The sequence below is a fragment of the Protopterus annectens genome, chromosome 4.part0 (genome assembly GCF_019279795.1).
Source record: "Protopterus annectens isolate FY-2018-M chromosome 4.part0, PAN1.0, whole genome shotgun sequence".
NCBI lineage: Eukaryota > Metazoa > Chordata > Ceratodontiformes > Protopteridae > Protopterus > Protopterus annectens.
The window spans coordinates 233,679,898-233,705,019 of record NC_056733.1 but is presented as its reverse complement, the minus strand read 5'-3'; the positions used below and the strand labels follow the sequence as shown (position 1 = coordinate 233,705,019).

The 25,122-nt window shown below is 41.7% G+C and overlaps 1 protein-coding gene across 1 annotated transcript in view; it reads left to right on the top strand.

Moving 5' to 3' along the window:
* The window catches only part of FASN (fatty acid synthase), a 1,281,817-nt gene that overhangs the window by 773,414 nt on the left and 483,281 nt on the right, over positions 1–25,122 (top strand). The window contains exon 27 of the mRNA XM_044068230.1: positions 7,187–7,387. Coding sequence (XP_043924165.1) covers positions 7,187–7,387 — 201 coding nt within the window. The remainder of the gene's footprint in view (positions 1–7,186; positions 7,388–25,122) is intronic.

Below are 25,122 nucleotides of genomic sequence, written 5' to 3'. Positions count from 1 at the left end.
CCCTTTAATTTTAATATTTTTACTTATTTCCCTTAGTTTAGAGGAATTCTTATCCCCTTTCTTAAAAATTCCTGTTTTTTTCCCTCAAGAACTTTAAGTTCTTCCCTTGGGCCTACAGGCCTTTTTTTCTTTCCCTAGTGGAGTGTGTGTGTTATTTTTCTTATTTAAAAAAACCTAGTTAGTGGTTTATTATAATTTAAACTAGACAGTGTGTAATTAGTGTGTTTGTGACTGTGTGTGTGATTACACCTTTAGATATGTCTAAAGAAGCAATGGTCTCGATTCAAGAAGTGTGATGCGTGCTGTCAGAAAATGTCTCTGACAGACGCTCACACTTCTTGTGTCTACTGTCTGGGACCTTTGCACCTGCAGGACTCCTGTGCTGTGTGCCATGGCTTCAGCCCCAGGGTCCTGCAGGAAAGAAAAATAAGTTAATTTTAAGGGCTTACTCAAGCCAGAGGATTCCCTTTCTGTATCTACAGGAAGCCCTCTAAGGCATCTAGGTCTCGGCTCCGACAACTGAGCCGAGACCAAAGGTTTCTAAACCTCTGTCTACATCGGCTCGCTGGAGCCGATGAGTCTCAGTCCACAGTTTCTGTGGTTCCTCGGCCCGGCTGGAGCCGAGGTATTAAATTCCGTGTCGGCTCCGACCAGACCTTCGGAGCCGACAACTAGGAAGAGGTCCAGGTCACCATCCCTTGGCTCCGTTCATTCTGCTCCAGGATCTCCCCTGCTGTCTGAACGGAGCCAAAGATCTCACTCCTCTAGGTCATCGAGGCTGTCGGATCATGACCTTCAGAGGGTAGTGAGTCGACTTCTTAAGTCCGAGGCACTGGCCCAGATGCTTCAGAGCCCGACTCATCAGTCGATGCCTGCCCCGGTCCATCAATATATTCCTCCTTCGACTCTTGAGCTCGGAGCCGGTGTCGGAACTGAGACTGTGATAGCGCCGAGCCGATACAATTGTCTTCGGCTCCGCTGCCTGCTCCGATTTCTTCCTTGGAAGAATCTCGGCGCCGGACTTCCTCGTCGGCTCGAGGGGGTGAGTGGCATCGGACCCTTGTCCGACCCCCCTCTCCCTCTCGGTGCTTCGGCGCTGGTGAGTTCGGCTCCGACATCGGCCTCGGAGCCATCACTGTCTGTGCCGAGGGAGGTTCTTAGCTTCTCGGAGCGGGGACCTCTGGCTTTGCCTGACAGGGGTGCATTCGAGGTCATGCGGAGTGTGTTAGAGCCTGGCTCTACTCCACAGTCGGCTCCGTCCGCCTCCCTCACGGTGCCTCAGGTCAAGTCGACTCACTCCCTCATCCCGGACCGCAGAGAGCCAGCTCCTCAGGAACCCCTGTGGGATTTCATCCTCTTCCGAGGCCTCTCCTGATTTGGCAGAAGAGTCCCCTCGGAAGAGGAAGTGTAAGAGGAAACACATTGACTCACCTGAGTCCATCACGCCTGACACAGATTTAGATGATTCTGAGGGTTCCCCGTCCCCTGAAGATGTCTCATTTGCAGACATTCTAGAGATCCTGAAGCAGAGGGAAATTGGCCAGCCCTCAACCCTTCGGAGGATGAATCTGTGTATCTTGAGGCGTTTGGCTCTCGCCCTTCCACCTCCTGGGTGTCCCCCTTGACCCCCTCATGCAGGTGGTTGCTAAGAAGGCATGGACGGCTCCTGATTCAGTGGACCCCACTCCCAGGAGACCCTCCAAGTTCATAACGGCACCAGCAGACAAACAGTTCTTAACAAAAGGAGTTTCTGTGGATGCTATGGTGGTAGCTGCTGCCACTAAGAAGGAGCTAGCTGATCCTTCAGTACCTGTCCATCCACCTAACAAGGAATCTAGGTCCATGGACAGGTACGGGAAGCGGATGTTCTCGTCAGCGACATTTACCATGCGTTCGCTGAACTACCTATGCCATTTTACTCGTCTTCAAAGGGACTTGATCAAGGAAGCGAGTGAAATGTTAAAGGACCCTACAGCTGCGGGTTTTCAAGATAAGATGAACACGCAGCTGGCTACCCTTAACTCCATAACCAACTCCTCCATGCGCCTTCTTTCTTACGCGGCTGATGGAGCGAGTAGAGCCGCAGGGACAGGTGTGGCCTTATGTAGGCATGCCTGGATGCGGCTATGCAATTTTGCGGACCCCTTCAAGACGTCTTTCACTAACTCCCCGTTTGATGGATCATCTCTTTGGTCCTCAAGTGAAAGAAACCTTAACTAGATGCGAAACTGATGGCAAGACCCTTTCTGCCATCGGAGTCCGTTTTTCTACTCCTTCTAGGCCTTACCCCAAAGGCCAGAAAGGTGGAAAGATGTGGTTCCGTAAACAATCTCAAGGGACTTCGCCTGAAGCACAGAGTCGTTTCCCCGCCAGAGGCAGAGGCGGGAATAACAATGGTAGACGTCGCCCTAGGGGCAGGGGTGTCCGCAGAACCAGGGCAATCGGGAAGCCTTCTCTGACAAGCCCTTTCAGCATCCCTGAGGTGTTGCCCGACTGCCCACCTTCGGAGGCAGTCGGGGGAAGATTGTCACTGTACCCAGAAGCCTGGCTATCCCTGACTCAAGACAAATGGGTACAGTCCATCATTTCCGAAGGCTATTCTATCCCCTTTCTTCGCATTCCAAACCAATCAAAAAAATCCCTTCCAGATGTTCCACCCGCTCAAAGGGATCTAGCGGTTTTGGAGATTTCAAAACTGCTTGCAAAAAGAGCAATTCAGCCAGTTCCAGCAGACCAGCAAGTTTCCGGAATCTACTCAAGGTTCTTTTTAGTTCCAAAGAAAACAGGGGACTGGAGACCAATTTTGGATCTCAGTATCTTGAACAGATCAGTCAAGAAAACAAGATTTCGGATGGTCACGCTGCAATCCATCCTTCCCCTTTTGGGCAAAGGAAACTGGATGTGCTGTATAGACCTTCAGGATGCGTACTATCACATAAAAATGAACAGACGCTCCAGAAGATTCCTCCGCTTCAGGCTGGGAACCAGTCATTTTCAGTTCAGGGCCCTGCCCTTTGGTCTCACCACTGCCCCCCGGGTGTTTACCAAATGCATGGCAGTGGTAGCTTCTCATCTGAGACGACAAGGATTCCAGGTGTTTCCATATTTGGACGACTGGCTCCTCACAGCTCCCACCAAGCATCTCCTTCTGATGGCCAGGGATTATACTTTTCGCATTTGTCAAAAGTTAGGCATTTCAATAAATTGTGAAAAGTCTGTTTTGTCGCCTTGTCGTGCTATTACTTTCATAGGCGCAAATCTAGACACAGTAGACATGTCTGCGAGACTAACACATCAGAGAATAACAGACATTCACAAACTGGTCTCACTCCTTTTCAACAACAACAGAATCAAAGCCAGGTTAGTTCTGAAAGTGTTGGGAATTATGGCGGCCATACCTCTGCTTCCATTAGCCAGATTCCACATGCGGATCCTTCAATGGATGCTCTTTACTCAATGGTCATACCAGCAACTTCCAATGTCTCACACCATTATGATCACGCAAGCGTGCAAAAATCATCTCATGTGGTGGATGTCTTCCCTCAGCTCTTGTTGGGAAGACCCTTTGTTCCACCCTCCGGTTGCTACTCTGACAACGGATGCCTCCCTGATCGGGTGGCATTATCAGGGCAGGACGGTCCAGGGCACATGGCAACCAAACGAATGCCACTTGCACATAAATGTTCTGGAGATGAGAGCAGTGCTTTTAGCGTTGCAAGCCCTTCAAGACTCTCTTCCCTTGGGAACGATTGCAATCCAGACAGACAATATGTCTGTAGTGTGGTACATCAACAAACACGGCGGAACCAGGTCATACCCCCTGTGTCGAGAAGCACTCAGATTGTGGCAATGGGCGATTTCTTCTCAGCGGTTTCTGATAGCAACGCACATCCCCGGGAAGTCCAATCAAATTGCGGACAAGTTGAGCAGAGCTATCCTCATGCTTCACGAGTGGTCTCTGAAAGACTCTGTTGTGAGAGAAATTTTCCTCAAGTGGGGTCAGCCTTGCTGCGATTTTTTTGCTACTCCCCAAAACAGCAAGTGCAGAGAATATTTCACTCTATTCCCTTTACCAGGCCAACCCAGCAGAGACGCTCTAGTCCAAGTTTGGCCCCGGGGACTTCTGTATGCATTTCCTCCCTTCCCACTAATCTCTCAAGTGATACAGAAAGCTATCGCTCAGAAGGCCTCATTGATCCTCATTGCTCCTTACTGGCCTCGACAGGTGTGGTTCCCTTTCTACATCGATTTCTTTTGGAGCGACCGTGGAATCTGGACCTAGTTCCAGATCTTTTGATCCATCAGTCGGGTCAGTTTCATCGCTCCCTCCCCTCTCTGAACCTCACTGCTTGGTTCCTCCAGTTCCAACCTTAGCCAGGCTTCCTCAATTATCTCACTCCGTTCGAGATATTTTGATAGCTTCCCATAAATCTTCCACTCGGAAGATTTATTTGAGTAAGTGGAAACGCTTCACATTATTGGGCTCAAGGAAAGGACATAGATCCTTTCACTGCTTCCATCCAATTAGTCCTTGAATTTCTAGCTGAACTCTTCCATGCAGGTTCATCTCCCTCTACTCTTAAAGTTCAATTGGCAGCTATTTCTAACTTTCATGTGGGTATTTCTGAATCTGCCTTAATGTCCCATAAGCTTTGCAAAGCCTTTTTGAAAGGAGTTTTTCTTCTCAGACCTCCTATAAGAAATCCTCCTTCTCCTTGGGACCTAAATTTAGTACTTGCTTCTTTGATTCTTCCCCCTTTCGAACCTGCAGTCTCCTGTTCTTTAAAATTGCTATCATGGAAGACACTTTTTCTGGTAGCTATTACTTCAGCTAGAAGAGTTTCAGAGCTTCAAGCACTCAGCTGTCGATCTCCTTATCTATTGTTTCATAAGGACAGAGTATCCTTACGAACTAACCCGTCCTTTTTGCCTAAGGTGGTCTCGACGTCAAATCTAAATCAAAGCATTGACCTCCCTGTCTTTTTTCCAGAATATTCCAATAGGTCTGAACAAAAATTACACTGCCTGGATGTTCATCGTCAATTGAGGTACTACTTGGATAGAACAAAACAATTCAGAAAATCTGATCAGCTGTTTGTCTCCTATGCGGAAAGCAGAAAGGGACTTTCAGTTTCAAAGGTATCATTATCCAGATGGCTAACATCTTTGATTTCCCTTGTATATAAAATTAGACACCAAAAACTGCCTAATAAACCTAAGGCCCATTCCACCAGAGCTTTGGCTACTTCTTTAGCCTTCCAAGACAGACTGCCTATTGACACCATTTGTGCAGCGGCTACTTGGGCTACTCCTCACACTTTCATTTCTCATTATAAGTTGGACTTAGCTTCTAGGCATAGAGCTAACTTTGGTTCCACTGTTCTCAGGAGTCTGTTCCGTTAGGCCACCCGGGACAAGGTGCTAGGGACGCGGTCCCATCCAGCAAGAATGAAGGCGAGATAGACAACTTAACATATAGAAGTTATGTTCTTACCATAACGTTCCATGTTAGTTGTCTTCTTCTCGCCTTCTTCTTGCGTCCCACCCTCCTTCCCCCTGGCCTGGACAGACCTATAGGAGTTGTGATTCTGACCTCTCTTTCTACCACCTCTTTCTTAGGCATATGCTGTTGTGCATATTTCCTGGTTCAGGATGTAGGTCACCCTTTTTTCTTCCTGTTGTTAGAGGTGGACTCTGTTTAGAGTTATTCTGTTACTATTATAAGCTGGGATTAGCTTACAAACGAGATCTGAGGTAACTCTCGCCTAGCATTGTGGGATATAAGGGGAGCCTCGAGCCGGTGGAACCAACTCTCGAGCTTTTAGAGTGGCCGAGTCGGAGCCGAGGTCGGCTCCGAACCCATCCAGCAAGAAGAAGGCGAGAAGAAGACAACTAACATGGAACGTTATGGTAAGAACATAACTTCTATTTTTGTATAATTATACCTTGGAGTAATTAGTTGTGAATTCAGCAGTAGAAATTCCAGTCTTCCATACTGACATGGATTGGTGTTGGTACATATATGACAGATGGGTAGAATACTGCCTAAGTAAGAGTACTACTGTGGGCTGCCTCAGATATTTTTGCTTTCTTTTAAGAAATTTTAACTAACAAATCTTCTGTCCTTTAATGTGTACTGTGTCATCCAGCCTCTGTCCGGTCATTCTCTTATGCATGTGCCCTTTTCTGTTCCCAAATCTTTGCATTCCCTGTCCAGTACACCACTATCCCATCTGCTTATCCCTGTATCCTTTCCTGTTCTGTGATACCCCACCAGCCATTTTATGGCAGTTATGACAACAGTTTTCTGACATGTTATTTTCTGGGGTGGTCCCCCTCAACTCTCAAAAATTTGCCTTGTCATAATTGAGAGCTGTGCGGGGAGGACCCATTGAAGATTAATGGATGGGGCAACAGGAGCCATCATGTAGTGGTGGCTGGATAGCATATCTACCCTGTGTGGTTATGTAAACATTCCTGGTGTGCGTACCCACTCACCAGGCAAAGGACATGGTCACTCCTAGTCTTGAGACTCCTGGTCTCCACTGATCACACAGGCACAGATCCCTTAACACTCCCCCTGATAATAGGATACAGTGGTCAGTGGCCCACTGTCCTATCTCCTCCCCAGCCCCTAAATTCAGGCCACGGGCAGCACTGATATCTTGCCTGTATACCACATGTCCCATGATGCATGCTGTCATTTTTTCCCTGGCAGTTATACTTCAGATGTGCTGTCACTTTTCCGTACCACTTTTCACAGTGCATGCTTTTGCTGCATCTGCCCTTTTTGCACCTGTACTGCAGCACATTTTCTTGCTGTCCCTTCAGTACTGTCTGCAGTGCATGGTGATGCTGTTCCCTGAGAGCTTGACTTAATATTCTGCCCTGAAGACCCAGAGTGCATGATATGGCCCATGCTGCCTTTATTCCCTGATGCATGACCTATTGTGAATATTGCTGCTGTTCTGCAAAACCTGGCTTTGTAGTATGTTGTGCTTGCCTTTGTCTTCAGTGCTTGACTTCCCTTATGTGCTGTTACTGTCCTTTGCCTAACATGAAATTAATGATTTCAGTATTTGTGACTCCAGACCATGTAGTGTTCTTCCCCTGTGTCAGTGATTCAGCTGCAGTAAGTCTTTTAGTAGGCAATTTGCTTTTCCTTACTTTTTTATGCTCTCTGCAGATCGAGAGGAGGTCACAGAGTATGCCTATGTCAATGTCTTGACCCGAGGTGATCTTTCTTCTTTGCGCTGGATTGTTTCTCCACTACGTCATTTCCAGTCATCAAATCCTGATGTAAAGCTCTGTCAGGTCTACTATGCATCACTTAACTTCCGTGATATCATGCTTGCTACAGGAAAACTTCCTCCTGATGCTATTCCAGGTAAGGGGAAAGAAAATTGTGTTGCTTTTATTGTTTATTTTTTGGTAAATTTAAGATTTGTCAGACTTCTGTATTTATTTTGTTATACAGAGACTTCCTTTAGTTATGGACTGGGTCTCAGGAGGTACTAAAGGAGTAATGTGTGCAGATATTAGCTTTTTTATTCCTACTCTGTTTTGTTCTGCTTACTCTAACTTTTTTAGTACACTGCATACAAAAGCAAAGGTTGAAGTAAATTTTCATTGCAAGAATCACTGCTGCAGTTACATTGGTTATGCTTGTGACTTGCCCACAAGTGGACATACACTCAGCAGAGCTGGTTTCTTTCCCATGCTGAGAGATATCCCTAGGATACTCTTATCAGAAAGGGGCAACAGAGCATTTCATTCACTTAATGTTTTTGCTGTGCAGAGTAACAAGTCTGTTCATAAATTGTAGGCTGCTTCCAAAGTACTACACTGTAAATGAAAATACTCTAAAGGTGCAGCATGGTTCAGTCTTGTACAGTAAATTCTCTCGTCGAGGTGTCTTTAAAAGACCAAACTCGAGGGAGTTGTTACCTGTAGTGGGATGGAAAGGAAACTACAGAAGTCAAAGTAGCAACGTACTAAAGCATAAAAATACTGTGGCTAAAAAACTGAAATGTGAACCAGAATATGAAGCTAGAATGAAAAATCCAGAGAATCTGTGAGCCTTAGGTCTACAGAGCACACAGATTTCAGTGCGATCTGTATCGGTGTGAAAAATGTTCAGGTGTCCCAGTTCACTGGAGCCTGAAAGAAGCAATCTCTTGTAGAAAAGAGAAGTCATGATTAGAGAAGAAAAAACACAGACCAGTTCAGTCTTGGAGAGAAAATCTTTATTGGTGAAGCTATCTGAACTGTTGTCCCGAGTGAATTGGTAGTCATTTTTATACTGAAATATGAGGGGTAGTGTCAGGCTGTCCCCACTAAAATGGGTGTAACCTTTGTTGGGATTGGAGAAGTGAGAAAGACTGGGAATTTCAGTATGTCAACAGGGTACATTTGATTCTCCCAATTACTATTATTGTATTGATTTTCATTTTCTGCAGTGATTTGATTTTTTTTTTTTTTTTTTTTGCTTGTTACCAGAGCGGATTACATCCTACAAAAGACCAACATGAGACAGGGTATATGAAGGGCTCACTTTAAGTGCCTTTTTTCTGCCTAGGTGAAAGCCATGTGTCAGTTTGTGATCAGTGCTGTCTTTAATGCAAAAAAAAAAAACTTTTGAGCTACCAACATGTGGGCCGTTTTTGAATTTACAAAGGGCTCTGGATGTCTGTTCCTTCTACGGGAGAGCCTTTCTGTAGTGCCTTCATTTTCATGCTTACCAAAGTACCACAGTAAAATGAGAGTTTAAAATAGTTTGAAGGTTTCTGTGGGCAGAGAACATTTGGCAAAAATCTGTTAGGAGTGGAGAGCACCAGCTGCTCTGGCATGGTGCATACTTACATGCCTCAAGCTCCAAAATTTGCTTTTTTTCCAGATTCTTACTACTAGTATGGAGGCTAACAATGGATTAATAGTGTCACAACCCGGCCTGTCTGATAGAAACAGTTGCACTTAGCTAGTTGGGATTTCGGATAGTCTGCTAGTGGCACGCAGCACTAGAGAAATGCTATCCTTTCCTTGATATTCTTACCATTTTCTCCAAGTACTCCATACTATGGTAAGGGGAGAATTGCATCAATTAGGAAACCTAAGCTGAGCAAACCTGTGACCGTATACTCCCCCCTGCAGTCAAATGCCTGTCCAGCACATTTGCCTGCATGTGCTTGCCTTGGCCATTTTTGACTGTAGGAGAGTTGCAAATACAATAGTGTCCCATTCCCTTACTAACCTGCACTTGGAAAGAGACCACTTGGTGGATAAGACAAATAAGCACAACCTAATGGTACCCTTTAAAATGGCCCTGGTGGTCGTACGCTCTCGTGATGAGGGTTGGGATTACAAAGGAATTCACTGTATTTGAAACAAAGATATATGAAAAGCACATCAGTGGGAAAGTGACTTACAATTATTCTGGTGCATAACGGTAACCTTACAAATCCTAGACATCTCCTTGTTGATGTATTACATGTAATAGGTGAAGAACTTATGCGCTGATGTAGAATGAGAAAGCCAGTGTTCGGTTAGTAAGCATAGGAGCTGGAGAGTTGGGTGGGAGGATGGGAGTGAGTCTGCATATGGTTCACTGATTTTGAGGGGAGGGAGGTGGCTTGGCTAACCTCTTTGGTGACAACCATTAAAGGCTTAATTTGGTGCAACCTGTGGAATCCAGTAAAAGGGATGTGCTATTATGACACAAGGGCACGTAGACCAGGAGCAGTCATGAAGGGAAGCTCGTGTCCTAGTCACCCAAGACTCGAAGCTGCCTAGGGGTTTTATGCAGAGCTGGGACTTGGGCGGTGACCCTGATGTCTGTCTGGATTGGCTTTCTCTCCTCATGAGAGAAGGAATGGGCCAGTAGTGACTGCTGCCCCCATGAAGAATTAATACCGATTTATATAGATTGGACGGGAGCTGATGGTTAGAGATGTTTTTTTTGGAGGAAAAAAAAAAAGAAGCTTACCCATGTTTCCTATGCAGGCTAGCAGTGCAAACATGGTGTTTAGTCCAAGAGTTGGGCCTGAGCCTCTGAGTATCTTGCATCCCATTGCAACATAACGTTTCGATGACAAGTTGAGCAGGACCTAGGCAGACCCATGCAAATGGAGGTTAAATGGTGTTTTTTTTCCTGGACTTGTCCTAAAGTGGAGTGTGCCATGAGTTGACCTTTTGTTTTTCTCGACAACTCGTGTTTTGCATCTGGATGCAATGACTTGGACTCCTTTGCATGGCTTTGCATGATTCTTTGATTGCAGGCAAATAAGAAAACGTGAGTATACAATACATTAACTGTTTTATTTGGTTAGTTATTTTGCCAGATAGTATTTTAATAGGGCAATCTGTTAAACACTAGTTAATACATTGGTAGTTTCTTTGAGGTTAACTTTGTCATCTAAATTTTAAGGAAGTTTCTATTGCCCTCTGGTATGTTTTAATAAAAATACATTGTGCATGTGTCATAACACTTAAAAGACAAATATATAGCTTGCATATAAGGAGATAATTATACTGATGCAGATAATTGTAGATACTTGCCTATTTTACCACAAATTATAGTAAATATTTCTGAGTTATGCGACCTATAGTTGGTACTGTTATACAGAATGAACGTAATTATGCACTAGAGGGTTAGTTGAAATATAATTGCTTAAATGAACAAGATGTAAAGTATACCTTCATTATGTGCTAATAATCTATGTGCAAATTGTACCAAATTAGAAGCCTTGAGCATTATATTAAGTGGGGAAAATTACAACCAGTTCAGCGTTGTTGTAAAAGTGGCAGTGGGAAGGTACTACAATCTATAACTGATTTTATGACTTGGGGTGAGTAAGTTAATATAGGCATATCTAAAAAAAAAACATGACAAACAATATAAATGTAAAATCAAAGACTGATAAAGTATTACAAGATATTCCTAGGAAGACTAAAATAAAACCAAAGCATATGGTTAAGAACAAATCAAGTAAAAATAAGAATGATAGTTGAATGAAAGTGGTTCTATTTTTGAGGAGAATATATTTATCTGATGTTGTCCTTTCATTCTTCCTCACAAATAGGCCTAGGATCCGACTCTGCCACATATACAAGACTTCTGATCCAATTCTCGAGCTGCTGCTACCCATAATGCTCTGTTCCATTCCCAGCTCCTCTGATCTCGTTTGCCACCATCGTGGTAAGACTGAGGTTTTCTCGAGCCTGCAAACTTAACTTTTCATAAGGTTTATACTTTATCTTAGCTGTTAAGTTTATTATCTACTGTTTCCTTCCTCCTTTTCAGCTGCTGCTAGTGTCAGGTATTTTTCTTTCAGTATTTTTTCCCACTTTGGTACCGTTGTCTAACTTTTTCTGTTACTCCTAGTTAGGGCTTCCTTTCTCCCTGCTAGGTTTAACAAAAAATCTGGATTGTGTTACACTACTCTTCTAGGTACGTCTGGTACCATTTATATTCAGAACTTTGCTTAACTGTCTGACAAACCTACTGCTTTTAAGAAGTGCACTTCTTGTGGGCATGCCTGGGGGCTGAACACTTGAAGTCTGATTGTACTATTTGTGCCACCTTTAACCTTCTGGCCCTGTCGGACGGGCACAACAAATTAATATTGAAAGGTTTATTAGTTTCTTCTGGGGCTCAATCTCCCCTCCAAAACAGTTCAGTCTTCCTCTGATCCTAAGAAACAGACTCTTCCAAAGTCTCCAAAGGCCTCTTCAGGGCCTTTAGTAAAAATGAGGAAGGTTTTGGATCCAGTCCTCTCTGAAGTTCTTCAGACTGCCCTCTGATCCACAGTCCTTTGATCTGACAGGCTCCGCTCCAGTCAGGATTTCCACATTACCTTCTACTTCATTCTCAGATCAGAGCCCTTGGATCTGGCATGTAGAGGTCATACTCCTGAGAATGTTCTAAAACCAGCATCTCCAGCTCTACCTGAAACTGTTTCAAATGCCGAGGAAGCATTCCAGGCCAGCAGCCACAGCTTCATCTAGGTCTTTAAGGAGTTTGACAGAGGGAGATATAAACAGGTGATGTAGAGATTTCTCAGGGCTCAGTTCCAGATGGGCTTTCTGCCAGTTCCGTCCCCATTTAGATCCACGAGTGCACCTGCCCAGCTAGTTCTTTCTCCTTCTCTGATCCAACCCATGGCTTTGGAGTCCCAGGATGCGAGATCCCAGAGAGGTTTGACCCCTGATATGAGGAAGCTTCCCTCTACTCCGATGGTATCCTCACCAGTCCTGTGCTGATACCATCAGATCAGAGTGGGTCTCAAATCCAAGAGGTTAGCACCAGGTCTGAGGAGTTGGTTTTGGCTCCTACTTTATCAGATCCATCCCTTCCCCTGTGAAACTCATCCATGGACAGCTCTGATAGGTTCTCCCCCATAAGGCTGATATCCTGGGACAGCACTGACCTCCTGGCTTTGGCTCTGAGAAGGGGGAGAGGTTTTCCCGGGTCAGTCAGCTTTCCAGGTGGTAGAAAAGGCTTTCTGTTTGCACAGAGAGCCATTCTCCCTTGCCTTAGATCCTAACCATTGCTCCTCATTGGGTCTGAGCTCTGAGCCTATCACACTTGCTCCTTAGGGTCAGCCAATTCTGGGAAACCTCCACACATGTTCCTCAGAGGGATTTTCCCCCTCCTGTGATACCTCTCCAGAACACCCCAGGGAAGAGGTCCCTCTGAAGAGAGCATATAAGAGGCACATAGACTCGCCCATGGAGCATCTCAGGGAAGACACTTATTTTGATGAGTGAGAAGGATCCCCTCAATTGAAATCCTCAAACAGAAGACTGGCTGAGCTTTTCAATGTTCTTCGGAGGAATCTGCGTTTCTGGAGGCTTTCAATTCTGGACCCATCTACATCTTGGGTGACCCCCCCCCCCTCCCGTGGATGAACTTACTGACCTGGTTTCCTGCCTGGCTTGAAAGTAACCGGTCACTGTCAAGCCTATCCCCAAGCAAGCGGATAAGTTTTTATTCCACTTTCTGATAGACTCCACTTGAGCAAGGGAATTCAGGTTGATGTCATAGTTGTAGCAGCAGCCACTAAGGAGCAGCTAGCTGAAAGAAGCTGCTCTGTCTGTCCACCAAATGGGGGGTACAGAGCAATGGACAGATTCAGAAACATGTATATGTCTCCGCTATGTTTGCACTGAGGTTGTTAAACTACTTGGCACACTTCACTTGTCTGCAGAAAGATTTGATGAAGGAACTTTCAAATACTCTCTTGGAGTCCACGTTTGCGGAGGATCTCAAAAAGGTTTCTCTACAACTGGCCACTCTTCCATTTCTAATGCATTGATGAGGCTAATCTCCCATGTAGTGGGCGGTGCCTCACGAGCTGCAAGTTCAGGCATAACCATTAGGAGTCTTACCTGGATATGAGGCTATGCGGAACCCTTCAAGGTGTCTTTTGTCAATGCCCCCTTTGGTTCTTTGTTCGGGCCATCATTTAAAGATACGATCACCCGCACTGAACAGGAAGGAAAGACGGTCTGCCATAGGAATCAAGTTTTCTACCCCTCTTTGTATATTCTGTAGGAACAAACAGGGGTGGTAAGGTGTGGTTCTAGAAATCTGAGACCCTTTCAGGATTCACATGGGGTCCCTTCCTCCAGAGGCAGAGGAGGAAGTTTCTATGTACAATGTCGCCCCAGAGGCAGAGGGGTCTGTAGAATCAGGGTTTCAGAGACTTCTCTGATAGGTTCTGTTAGTGCTCCTGTAGCATTGCCTGACTATCCACCTCTGGAGTTGGGGTCATTTTTCCTTGCACCTAGATGCCTGGACAGGTATCACAAATTCATGGGTGGTAGTCATGTCCAGAGGCTATTACATACAATTTTCCCTTCCTCTTCCTTTCCCAAGAAAGAAACTTCCAGATGTTCCACCCTGGCAGAGGAAAGCTGCACCTCAGGAAATACAAAAGCGACTACAAAAAAGTCCTCCAGTAGGTCCTACCAGAACTGATGGGATTCAGGACTGCTGCTTTTTAGTGCCAAAGAAAACAGGGACCCAAGACTAATTTTGGATCTAAATAACTTGAACCAATATGTAAAGACAAAGTACCGAATGGTTACATTTCAGCCCATACTGCCTGTTATGCACAAGGATGACTGGATATGCTGTATAGCTCTGTAGGAATCCATACTATCCTATCAAAGTACAGGCGACTCAGGAGATGTAGTACACTTTGGCTGGGAGACGGTAATTACCAATTCAGAGTTTTGTTCTTTGGTCTCAACACAGCCCTCAAGGTGTTCGCCAAATATATGGCAGCAGTAACAGCTTACTTGAGACTCAAAGGATTCCAAACATTTCCATACCGCAACAATTGGCTCCTCACTGTCCCATGCAAGCATCAACTTCTACAAGCCAGGGTTTACTTCCTCCAGATTGCCAAACACCTTGGGCATCTCAATAAACCATCCCAAATCAAATGTGGTTCCTCTACAGACCCTGGAATTTAGAGGGACTCTGTTGAATACTATGACTCTGGTGGCATATTTACCCCGTCATTGCATCCTATCACATTACATCATTGAGAAATCAGGCGTGGGCCATACAGTCTCATCCCTCTCCTCCAGCAAAGCTAGTACTACAAGCTCTTGGGTCAATGTCAGCTGCCATTCTTCTAGCTTCTTTAGCAAGGTTCTTTTTGTGAATCCTTCAATGGACCTTGGCGGTATAGTGGTCCATTCTTTGCTAGCCTCTATCATTTCCTGTAAAACTTACTACACTCTGCAGATATCGTGTTCGCTGGTGGATCCAGTCAGACCTATTTCTAGGCAAGCAGTTATTTATTTCTACCCCAATTGCCACAGTGACCGCTGACGCTTCCCAGCTTTGGTGGGGAGGGGGGGGGGTGTTTCCTGGGAAGGATGGTCCAAGACACATGACCGCCCTTAGAGACCAAGTTCCATGTCAGTGTTCTAAAGGTCCTATCACTGCAAGCCTTTCAGGATGTTCTCTGTCTGGACACTATTGCAGTTCACATGGACAACGTCACTAGTCTGGTACATCAACAAACAAGGAGGAACCCTTTATCTGCTGTGCAGAGAGGCCTTGAGGGTTTGGGAATAGGTGATCTCTTCAGACCGCTTTCTCATTACAGTGCATATACCAGGGAAAGCCAGTGCTCTGGCAGGCAGACCTAGCAGATCCATTTGGATTCCCCACGAGTGGTCTTTCAGTGATTTTCAGCTGCTGCGGTCAGCCTTGCTGGGACCTATTTGCTTTGCCCCTCAACAAATGCAGCAAGTACTTAGCTCTGATTTCCCCCTCCCCTTTCGGGGGAGTCACCAATAGATGCTCTGATACACGTTTGGCACCCCTCTCTCATTTATGCTTAACCTTCTCTTCCTCTGATTCCCAGATTCTTACAGAAAGCACAGACTGAAGAGCTCCATCATCCTTATTGTCCCCATTCTGGCCTCGTCAGGTCTGGTTTCCCTTCTGGTCTCATGAAGTAGCCCCCTTGTATACTGGAGCCCACTCAGGATCTCCCATCTTAATTATCGGGGATTCAGCATTCCAGTCGCTGTGCCATCAAGCTTAACTGCATGGTTTGTGCTTCCACTGATAGTCACAGTCCAGGCTTGCTTCCCCAGTTCCTGACATCATCTTGGCCTCCCAGAAGGCTTCCACCAAGAAAGCTTACAGAAGTAAATGGAAAAAGATTTTCTGTTTGGGCTTTCAATCAGAATGTTGATCCCTTTTCAACACCTACTTCGGCCATTCTTCCTCTTAACTAAAAGAGGCTAGTTTTTCTACTATTAAGCTTCAGTTGGCAGCCATTTCCAGTCTGGAGACAAATCCTTCTCTTTGGCTTCGTCCAGATTATGTAAAGCATTCACAAAGGGGGGTTTCTCTTTAGACCCCCCAATAAAGGATCCCACTCCTCCTTGGGATCTCGCTGTGATCCTTCAGGGTTTAACCCAGAAACCCTTTGAACTGGCAGACAAATGCGATCTGAAGTTTCTTTCTTGGAAGACTATTGTTTTAGTGGCTGTCACTTCAGCAAAGGAATTTCTGAGCTTTAGGCCCCATCAGCTAATCCTCCTTACATTATTTTTCATAAAGACTGTCTGTACAGACCAACCCTTCTTTTCTTCCTAAAGTGGCAATAGAGACCAACATTAACCAGTCTATACATTTACCAGTCATCTTTCCAGAGTTTACAAATAAGGGTTCAACTTCTTGATGTTCAGACTATTACATTTTTATCTTCACAGAACAAAACAGTTCAGGAAGTCTGACCATCTGTTTGTATCCTTTGCCCCAGCTGCTTGGGTCAGGCAGTTTCTAAGGTTACTCTAGTTAAATGGATTACAGATTGCATTTTGTTGATTTTTGTTGATTTATTCTCAAAAAGGGTTAAATTGCCTAGGCGCCATAGAGCTCACTCCACTAGATCTATGGCTACGTCATCTGCCTTCTCATTGAGAACTTCCATTAATATCTGTGCTACAAGCACTTGGTCAGAGATTCGTACCTTTGTTACATATTACAAATTTGACATTGTTTCCAGAAGCAGAGCTTCCTTTGGTTTAACAGTGCTCCGGCATGTCCTTCTGTAAGGACCTCTTGAGAACTACATAGCTGGGGACCCTTACTCCTAGAAGGATCCGTTGAATGGTATTGGCACCTTTAAGTTCCTGGCTTGATCCTCAACCTTTTTTTTACATCCATTTCCATCTCTCTAATGCAGTGGGGAAGTAGGGAGCAAACTCTGAGGAGTTGGGGATGGAAAAGTGTGTTATGGGTAGAGGGAGAAGCTCGAGAATTGGATCCTGAAGTCTTGTATATTTTTAATCTGAGGGTTGGATCCTAGACCCATTTGTGAGAGAGAATGAAAACTGACAACGCCGATGACAAGTTATGGTAAGTACATGATTTCTAATGATCAGAAAGATGTTATGGATGACTGTCTTTATGTAATAACTGCTAACATGAGGACAGTCATATTGTGGAACTATTAGGAGAGGTTAATCTAAAGGAAGATTTTGGAAGAAATTTTGAAACCTCAGTTTGTAATGTAGAAGGTAATGGGCATGAAGAGAGGGAGAAATCATATTATAGAGAATAATACAAATGGTCAAAATTGTGAAGAAAAAATAGAGATCAGGTTGTATTTTTATTTACCAATTTCACCAAATAATAAAAAGTTCCAGGATGCATGAAAAATACTAGTAACCAAAAGTAATGCACACAGTAGCCATCAAGGAAAACTCCACTTTATGTGAATCAAAGGCATTTTTCTTTTAGAATACTCTCTGCATGCATCGGCGCACACATCTGTTGCTCACACTGCATGCAGAATTTAAATACAAGACATTCTGCCTGGACAGTCATTCAGGTGTGTGTTTGTGTGTGAAATTCCCTAGCTAGGGGATGGCAGGGCAGCAAGCATATTTTTAACTGAACCCAGAGAACTGGATTAATCACAGCAAGCAAGTCAATCAGCCAGGGGTATTATGGGCTACCAGACTGAAGGTATATATAGACCTCTTCAAGCATGTGAATTATCCTTGTTCTGATGAAGTCATTGTCCATGATGAAAGTGCTTAACAACTAATGGATTTTGCTGGTGGTTGATTCAAATAAAGGGGAGTTTTCCTTGATGGCTACTGGGTGCATTACTTTTGGTTACTTTTATTTACCAATTTGTTGACTGGGTTACTCCCATTAAGCTAGTGCCCTTTCTTAAGGGGACACCTAAAGATTATAAGAGAAGTTCCAAAGGAAGCAGTTAGGTGATCAAGACATAGATATTAAGACAAAGGAAACATTAGCCATTTTATAGCACAGCCACATGTGTTTCATGGATTAGGAGTAATGGGTTATATCATTCCAGATCATAATGACTCTACTAAGAAATATAATACAGTTGGTATAAGTAGTAGTGATCCTGAATTTATTTTGAGAGAGTCCATGATTAGAAACACTGTAAGGAGTTTAAGTGGACTGAATAAGGAAAAGGTCACTGTTATAACTGTTGTCTGGCTTAAAAGTAAAAAAACTTGACTACAGTTTTACCAAGATTGATAAATAAGAAAATATAATATAATACATGCAGGAGCTGTTTACTCCACTAAAATATATGAATCAAGCAGTATTGGATGCTATGGAATTTTAGAAATGAACTTAAGGGTTATTTAGTGAAATATACCAGCTAAGATGGAATTATTATAACAGCCCAGTCCACCAATGTAATACCTGGCTTAATCAGTTACATACTGTTTTATGGTAGATTTACTAACTTATTGGAAGAAATTTTGATTTATGGTTGTTTGCAAAACATCAGGTACGTTAAGTTACGGTTCTTGGTTCATTGCCAGAAAGGTCTCAGATTTATATGTTGTATTTTTTGGCTATGGAGAAATGACAGAGTATAGAGGATTTGACAATTAAAAAGTTATTTTGCAAAGCACAATGCACTGGAAATTCACTGAGCATGTAGCCATTATAAACCATGAGAATTGCAAGCTAGTAGTAGGTGAAGTCCTTGAATTCTTTATCTCACTTCCATGATAATATAGAAATGTTTGAGACTACTTAATGGGAGGAGGTATATTCACCCTTGACTATGAATCGGTAATATGTATACAGGTTGCCCCAAGTAAATCTATGGAAATTTTAACACTGGTTCTTTATGATCACATCAGCACAGTTAGGTTATTAGAAACTTACCATACTCTTGAGTATGGGGAAAAAGGAAATATGAGTTTTTAGAATATTTAGATGATAATTTGAACCACAGATTTTAGTTTTGAATGATTTAACTCATTACAGCCAAGTGGTCTCCCCAGGTACGTTTGCAGTTGCAATCCACTGACACGTATAGGTGTCAAGTATTTCTTGCCCATATTTGTATTAATTCCAAAAACATGCAACATGAAGTATTGTAAGATTTCATTTAAAGCTTATGATAAACATAACTATATTGATATTTGATCTGTGTAGTACAAGTAAAGAGATACTATATATGAATTCGTCTTAAATTTCCTGTTTTTTCTAAATGTCTTGGCAACCAAGTAGCACAGACAGAACTGCTTAGCCTTACATGAAAGCTCTCTGCTGTATGATCAGAATGACAGCACATGTGTAACTTGAGTTTTTGCTTAGATATTTTAAGTTGTTTTCAAATTATTACAAACATAATAGTTGCTCTGTTTATTGTGGTTTATAAAATTGTTTGACCGAAAACCTAAATACTTTCTTCTTCTTTCGGCTTTTCCCGGTTAGGGTTCGCCACAGTGGATCACCTGCCTTCTCATGATTGGCAGTGGAGTTTTACAGTGTTAAGTTGCCAGCCCAGAGCCCATCCTTCCACGGAAGGCACACAAAAACACGCACTCAGCCTATGGCCAATTTAGAGTATCCAGTCCACCTACAGCATGTCTTTAGGATGTGGGAGGAAACCAGAGCACCAGGAGGAAACCCATGCGACCACAGAGAGAACATGCAGACTCCGCACAGAAGGCACCCCAGCCGAGGATCGAACCGGAGAACCTCTTGCTGTGAAGCGGCAATGCTGCTATACCACCGCGGTCGCCCAACCTAAAGAATACTACTACTATAAAAACAGTGTGTGCTGAACAGTTTCAAATTTACACCTTTTTTTAGTAACCACTGTGGTTTTCAGAGATGTGAACATTAGTTTGAAATGTAAGGACATAATTTTATTCTTGCAAAAAACCTTAAGCCCCATCCATTGGAAGTTGCAGTTGAAAGGAACGCGTTAAGTACCCAAATATAGATTGGAAAGGTTTAACATCTAAAAATTACACTTCCTAGTTGTTAATATCTTAGAATACTGCTATAGCAAAAGCTAGTAGAAAGTTGTACAGGGTATGGCGACCCTAGATTTAATTGCAATTAAGAAACCGGAAGTGATTATATGTCTATGCCCATAAGGAAGTCTGATCACAACTGTTAACATCTGAACTAACTGGAGATGAGCATTTACAAAAAAGTAATTGTATAACTACAAGACAGTTTAATACAAGAATATTAAATATGAGATAGCCAAGTTGAATTGTAGTGAATCTACCAGTCTTTGAAAATGATCATAGTTCTAGATTGGATGGCATTTTACAGAAGGGTATGGAGGTAACTGCAGTTTATAATAGCAGCAAACATAATAAACCTCTTTACTGAAGTTAAACATTTACTAGACTACATAAAACGTGTAATACTTGTAAAATGTATCCATTAAGAATTAATAAAGCCAGGTTGAAAAAAATATATAGTATTGTATTAAACTGGAGAAAAACTTTGAAACTAAATTGGCATCAAATTATCAGAATAAGAAGGCATAAGTAGTACTTATTTTAAGAACTGCAAGAAATAATGTATGACCTTGGATATAAAAACACGTTAACAGTTAAAAATTTGATTGCAGAAGAATTCACCATTTTCGTTAGCACATGAGGATAGATTCTGTCCTCCAGTCTCAGACTTATCACTTATTGAGTTACATAGTGATTATCCAAGAGTCCGTAGATAGAGCAATGAAAAGACTACATAAAAATATATCTCATGACAAAGGTGTTAGACGAGGTGCTGAGTATATGTCCGGCAGAATTGTGGAATAAAATTGCATGGACTAACACCCATTGTCATTATTAAGCGTAAAAAATATATCCATGAGCCCTGACAAAATCTCAGATGTTGCTTTAATACCTTTGCATACAGTATTGAATAAAAACAAGGTACCTTTCCATATTCACATAATCAGTTACAACTCCAGTACATACAAAGGCAAAGCAACTGAGGTGCCTTTACTATAAACAGTCATTTTCCCAAAATAGATGTCAAATTTAGTTTATTAAAACTAATAGAATGTAATAAGTATAGTGAAATTATTATTTTCTAGCATGAATTCACTCAAGGAAGGCTACCAAAACACATCATATTAGATTTTATGATTGTATAACAATACCATATCAAGCATTAGCAACATTGGCGGTAATTTTGGATTTGCCTAAAACATTTGATATGCTGCCCCAATGAATACAAAAAAAAAATAAAAGATGAACATAACCCATTTTTGGAAATTTGGATATCTAATTGGCTGGTAGAAAGAACTGTCTGTAGTTACTCAGGGAAATATTTCATGTCCATTGGAATACCACAGGATATGTTAGGGCAAATGCTTTTTAATGACATGTTTGCTACTTTCCCAAGAAATGGGGTATGCTGGTTAAATAACTTGCAACAATTGTAAATTTATTATTGCTGATAAGATTAATTATAGGGACATACTTAATTACTTAGCTGATATGAAGTTTAGTCTGAGTGCAAGACTTTTTTTTTGTAGACCTATACCTAATGAAACTCTGTTATAAGAGTTATACTAATTGAAGTGAAGTAATTATAAGGCTCTTGTATGAACATCTGTTTTTTTCATTTTCAGGACATGTAGATTTTGTGGCCTCTAGAGCAATGAAACCTGAGACTGTTGTTGAGAAACATCTCCCACAGACGAGTATTTAGTTGAATTGTTTAAATTGTATAGTAGACCGCTGTTTTTGTATACTGGGTCATTTGCAGGGAAGTCAAGTAAAATTGACACTATCCTGTCTTCGTTATAACGAGAGAGATTCTGCCATCAGTTTTTTATACAAATCATTACCAATTAGAAGGAAGCTGTCTACAGTTTCACAATGATTTACTATAGGCCTCATTAAATTTAGCGATTAATAAGAGCACTAAAACACACATTCCAACTCTTCTTGGTTCGCGATCATAGTACTACTTTGCATGGATCATTTTAGTATACAGAATGTTCTAATAGTATGGAATAAACTTATGTTGCATATATATATAAATTTACATCTTTAAGTGTTTTCAAAAACATCTCAAATGGATGGGGGAGACCCATGTATTTGATTCTGCTTTTAAGGAATCGTTTTTCTTAGACTGCCTCTGGGCCAGAACACTGTAATGAACTTGGAAGCTTACAAGATCTCATTTTAAAGTGTAACATGATTTGACATACATAAATAGAAAAGAAAATAAACTGATTTGCATTCCTGTTGTCATGTAGTATACATGTTTCCTTTCTAATTATTTTCATTCATTCCAGCATTGCATAAATTACTCCATGCTTGGTTTAAAGTAAACCTCGCAATTCCTCCTGAGCATTGTTATGCATGCACAGTTCTAACAGATTCCATTTATTTCTATGAAATTTGCTCTCCATTTTCTGAAGTTACCACTCCAGTTCCCATAAAATATCCAGACCTTCCTTTACATTGGAAATAGATTTAGATTTCCATTTTAAGCAATTGTTTTTGGGGAGGGGGGTTGGCATCCGGTAGCATTAAACTTGAGGCTTTTTACCAGATCAAGAGAATTACCTTCATTACAGCTGTTTTCTCCACCCTCATCCCAATATTTCTGTCAAAGTACTCTGTATGGAGTTTAACATGTAAAACACTCCAGAAAAATGCTCCCATTCCCAGTAGTCTGTATGGTGCATGAACACATCTTTAAACCCACACATCTAGCACCAAGACAGATACAGTAAGTAGCCCAAAGCAGAGTATACTTGCAACAAATTTTAGTTCATTTGACTGTGTTGAATAGTGACAAAAACAGGAAAAAAGGTAGTGCAGTTTGCGTTTCATGAAATCTTCCAGTACCCAAATAAAAATATATACTGACAGCCCATTTATGTAAGCACATTATGTCTTAAACTACTGCCTGTAACATTCAGTGAAATTTATACAGAGATTTAATGCGTTTTTGACTGCAGTACAATTTCAAATGTATATAAAATTTATTTAAATAACATACTAATGGTGGTTGTTCCTACTGTCTTGTAAAAAGTGCAAGTATGTTGTGCTTTGGCTTTATTGTATTTACCTTTGTACTAGATGTATGGAATTACAGCTTTTAAAAATCTGCCAGCTCACTACATTTCCCAAAAGTATATTTTCAGTTATTTATTACTCCTCACATCAACAAAATTACCACCTACCTGAGAAGAAAAAGTTCTGAAGTCTAATTGGGGGTGTACAAATAGCTATGTAAACACAAAGTGCTAAACCTTTTGGTCTGTCTTGCATACCTGGGATCTTTAAAAATGTCTTCATTGTTCCTTTATAAATTACCTTTTCAGTCTATTTTCGCAGTCTTTTCTCAACTTATTTGATTCTTGCAGTTAAAATATTTTATACATCCTATTAATTTAGGTTTTAACAGCTCCTGTTCAGGCTTCTGCCTTAAGATACCAGTGAATGTTTTTTTTTTCCCCACTTAACACTCCTGTCCCTTTCTCTGTACCTATACTGTCAGTGCCTAGTAGGGAAGGGAGTCTCTAACTTGCAGTACAACTTTCTGCTTAGTCTCATCCTGCTGTTACCTTTCATCTGCAGTTTTTTGTTCAGAAATACCTGTTTTCCTATGCTAATTTCATCCAGTAAATTTCAGTTCCCTGCTGCCTATCTTGCAAACATCCCTATTGGTAAAATCTGCTGTCCATTCCTGCACGGACTTCTGTCTAGTGCTTTCTGATACTTTGTGAATATAGTATTCTATATGGTTGGTCATGATTTGAATACAAAATGCTAGTATAGCTCTCAATCTTCCCCCACTGTTTCTTTGTTCTTTACCACCTATGTTCTGCTTGTTATGTTTGAGCCTTAACTGCTGTGAAGTACCCCTTCAAATCAGAAAGCATTAAACTCCCTTGCCCTGTGGAGAAAATCTACATATCCCACTAAATAAATTATTTCAACACTTTATCATCCAAATTTTCCTCTAGTTGATTAAAAAAAATGCCTGACTTGTATACAAGACAGAGGACAAAAATCATTGCATCTACTACACATGTCCATAATAGAGCTCAGTTTCTTTATTTTTGTATCATATTTTATTTTTTTCTCGTGCATCTTTTGCAGCCATAGTAGAATCCCTTTACATCTATACATTTACTTATGTCCCTGTAAGTACAAGTATTCCTGAACCAATTTTTGTGTGGGTACATAGTCTACTATTACTGTAGTTTTGTTTTTGCTTCATTTACTTTTTGGATCCTGGAACAATGTGAAACTATCTTGAAATGTTCACGACTCCCAAAATGCCCTTTTCTGGACTTGTTTGGTACAAAATATCTGCAGATAAGGCTAACTTTTACTTATCATACCAGTTACATCTTTGAATTTGTGATTCCCTTGTTTTCTTTGCCAGTGACTAAATATATTAAATAACTGTGAGGAAAGAATGCTGTCTAGTTCTTTTCTGACACAGCTTGTCTAAGAGGAACCCTTCCATCTTAATTCTTGTCTGCGACCCTTCATATGTTCTCCTGAATAACTTTATTGCATTAGCGAGCACAAATGCTTGTATTGCTGTACTCGTAAAATACCTCATGACTCTACTGAATACTTTCCCTTTAAGACCTACAAAAAGGTACGTTTTTGCTCTGTGCTTAACCCCTGGATCATCATTGTTCTATTAATGTCAACTGTTTCTTTGCCTCCACAAAACTTAAGCTGATGCATATCTATTAACTTTGGTAACACCTTTGCCATTTTTATAGATAGTATAGACATAAACACCTCGTAATCATAGTTTAAAATTGAAATGGGTCTGTATGAAGCTGACTCTCGAGTGTTTACCTGTCCAGGGATTGAAGCTACCACTGCTTTCTTCCAAGATGCTATTTCCACATCCCTTTTAAAATATTAAAAAAACTTGTTGAGCTTTCTCGCTTTCTCACTCCCAAGTTCTAAATTTACTCAGGAATACCATTTGTTCTTGGAGACTTCCCAATTGATCAGTCTATCTGATCTCCCATCTTAGTTTTGTTTTTCTTAGCTTTTAACCAAATCTGATTTAGCCTCTAACATTGTCATCAAGACCATAAATATTTCCATCTATACCTTTTTCTTGATTTCCCATTCACCTGCTTTATACAGATTTGGGAGAATCTGTAATACCACTGTGGGTTCTCTGGTTATTTTCTTGTTAGACTGAGTTTAGTTACATTTTTTTTCTGTTGATTAACTTACTAAAGTTTGTGCTACACCGTTTTTATAAACAAAGTTGCTTAACAGCAATCTTTCTAAAGTTGTGCATATTAAAGTACTCTTATTTTCCCT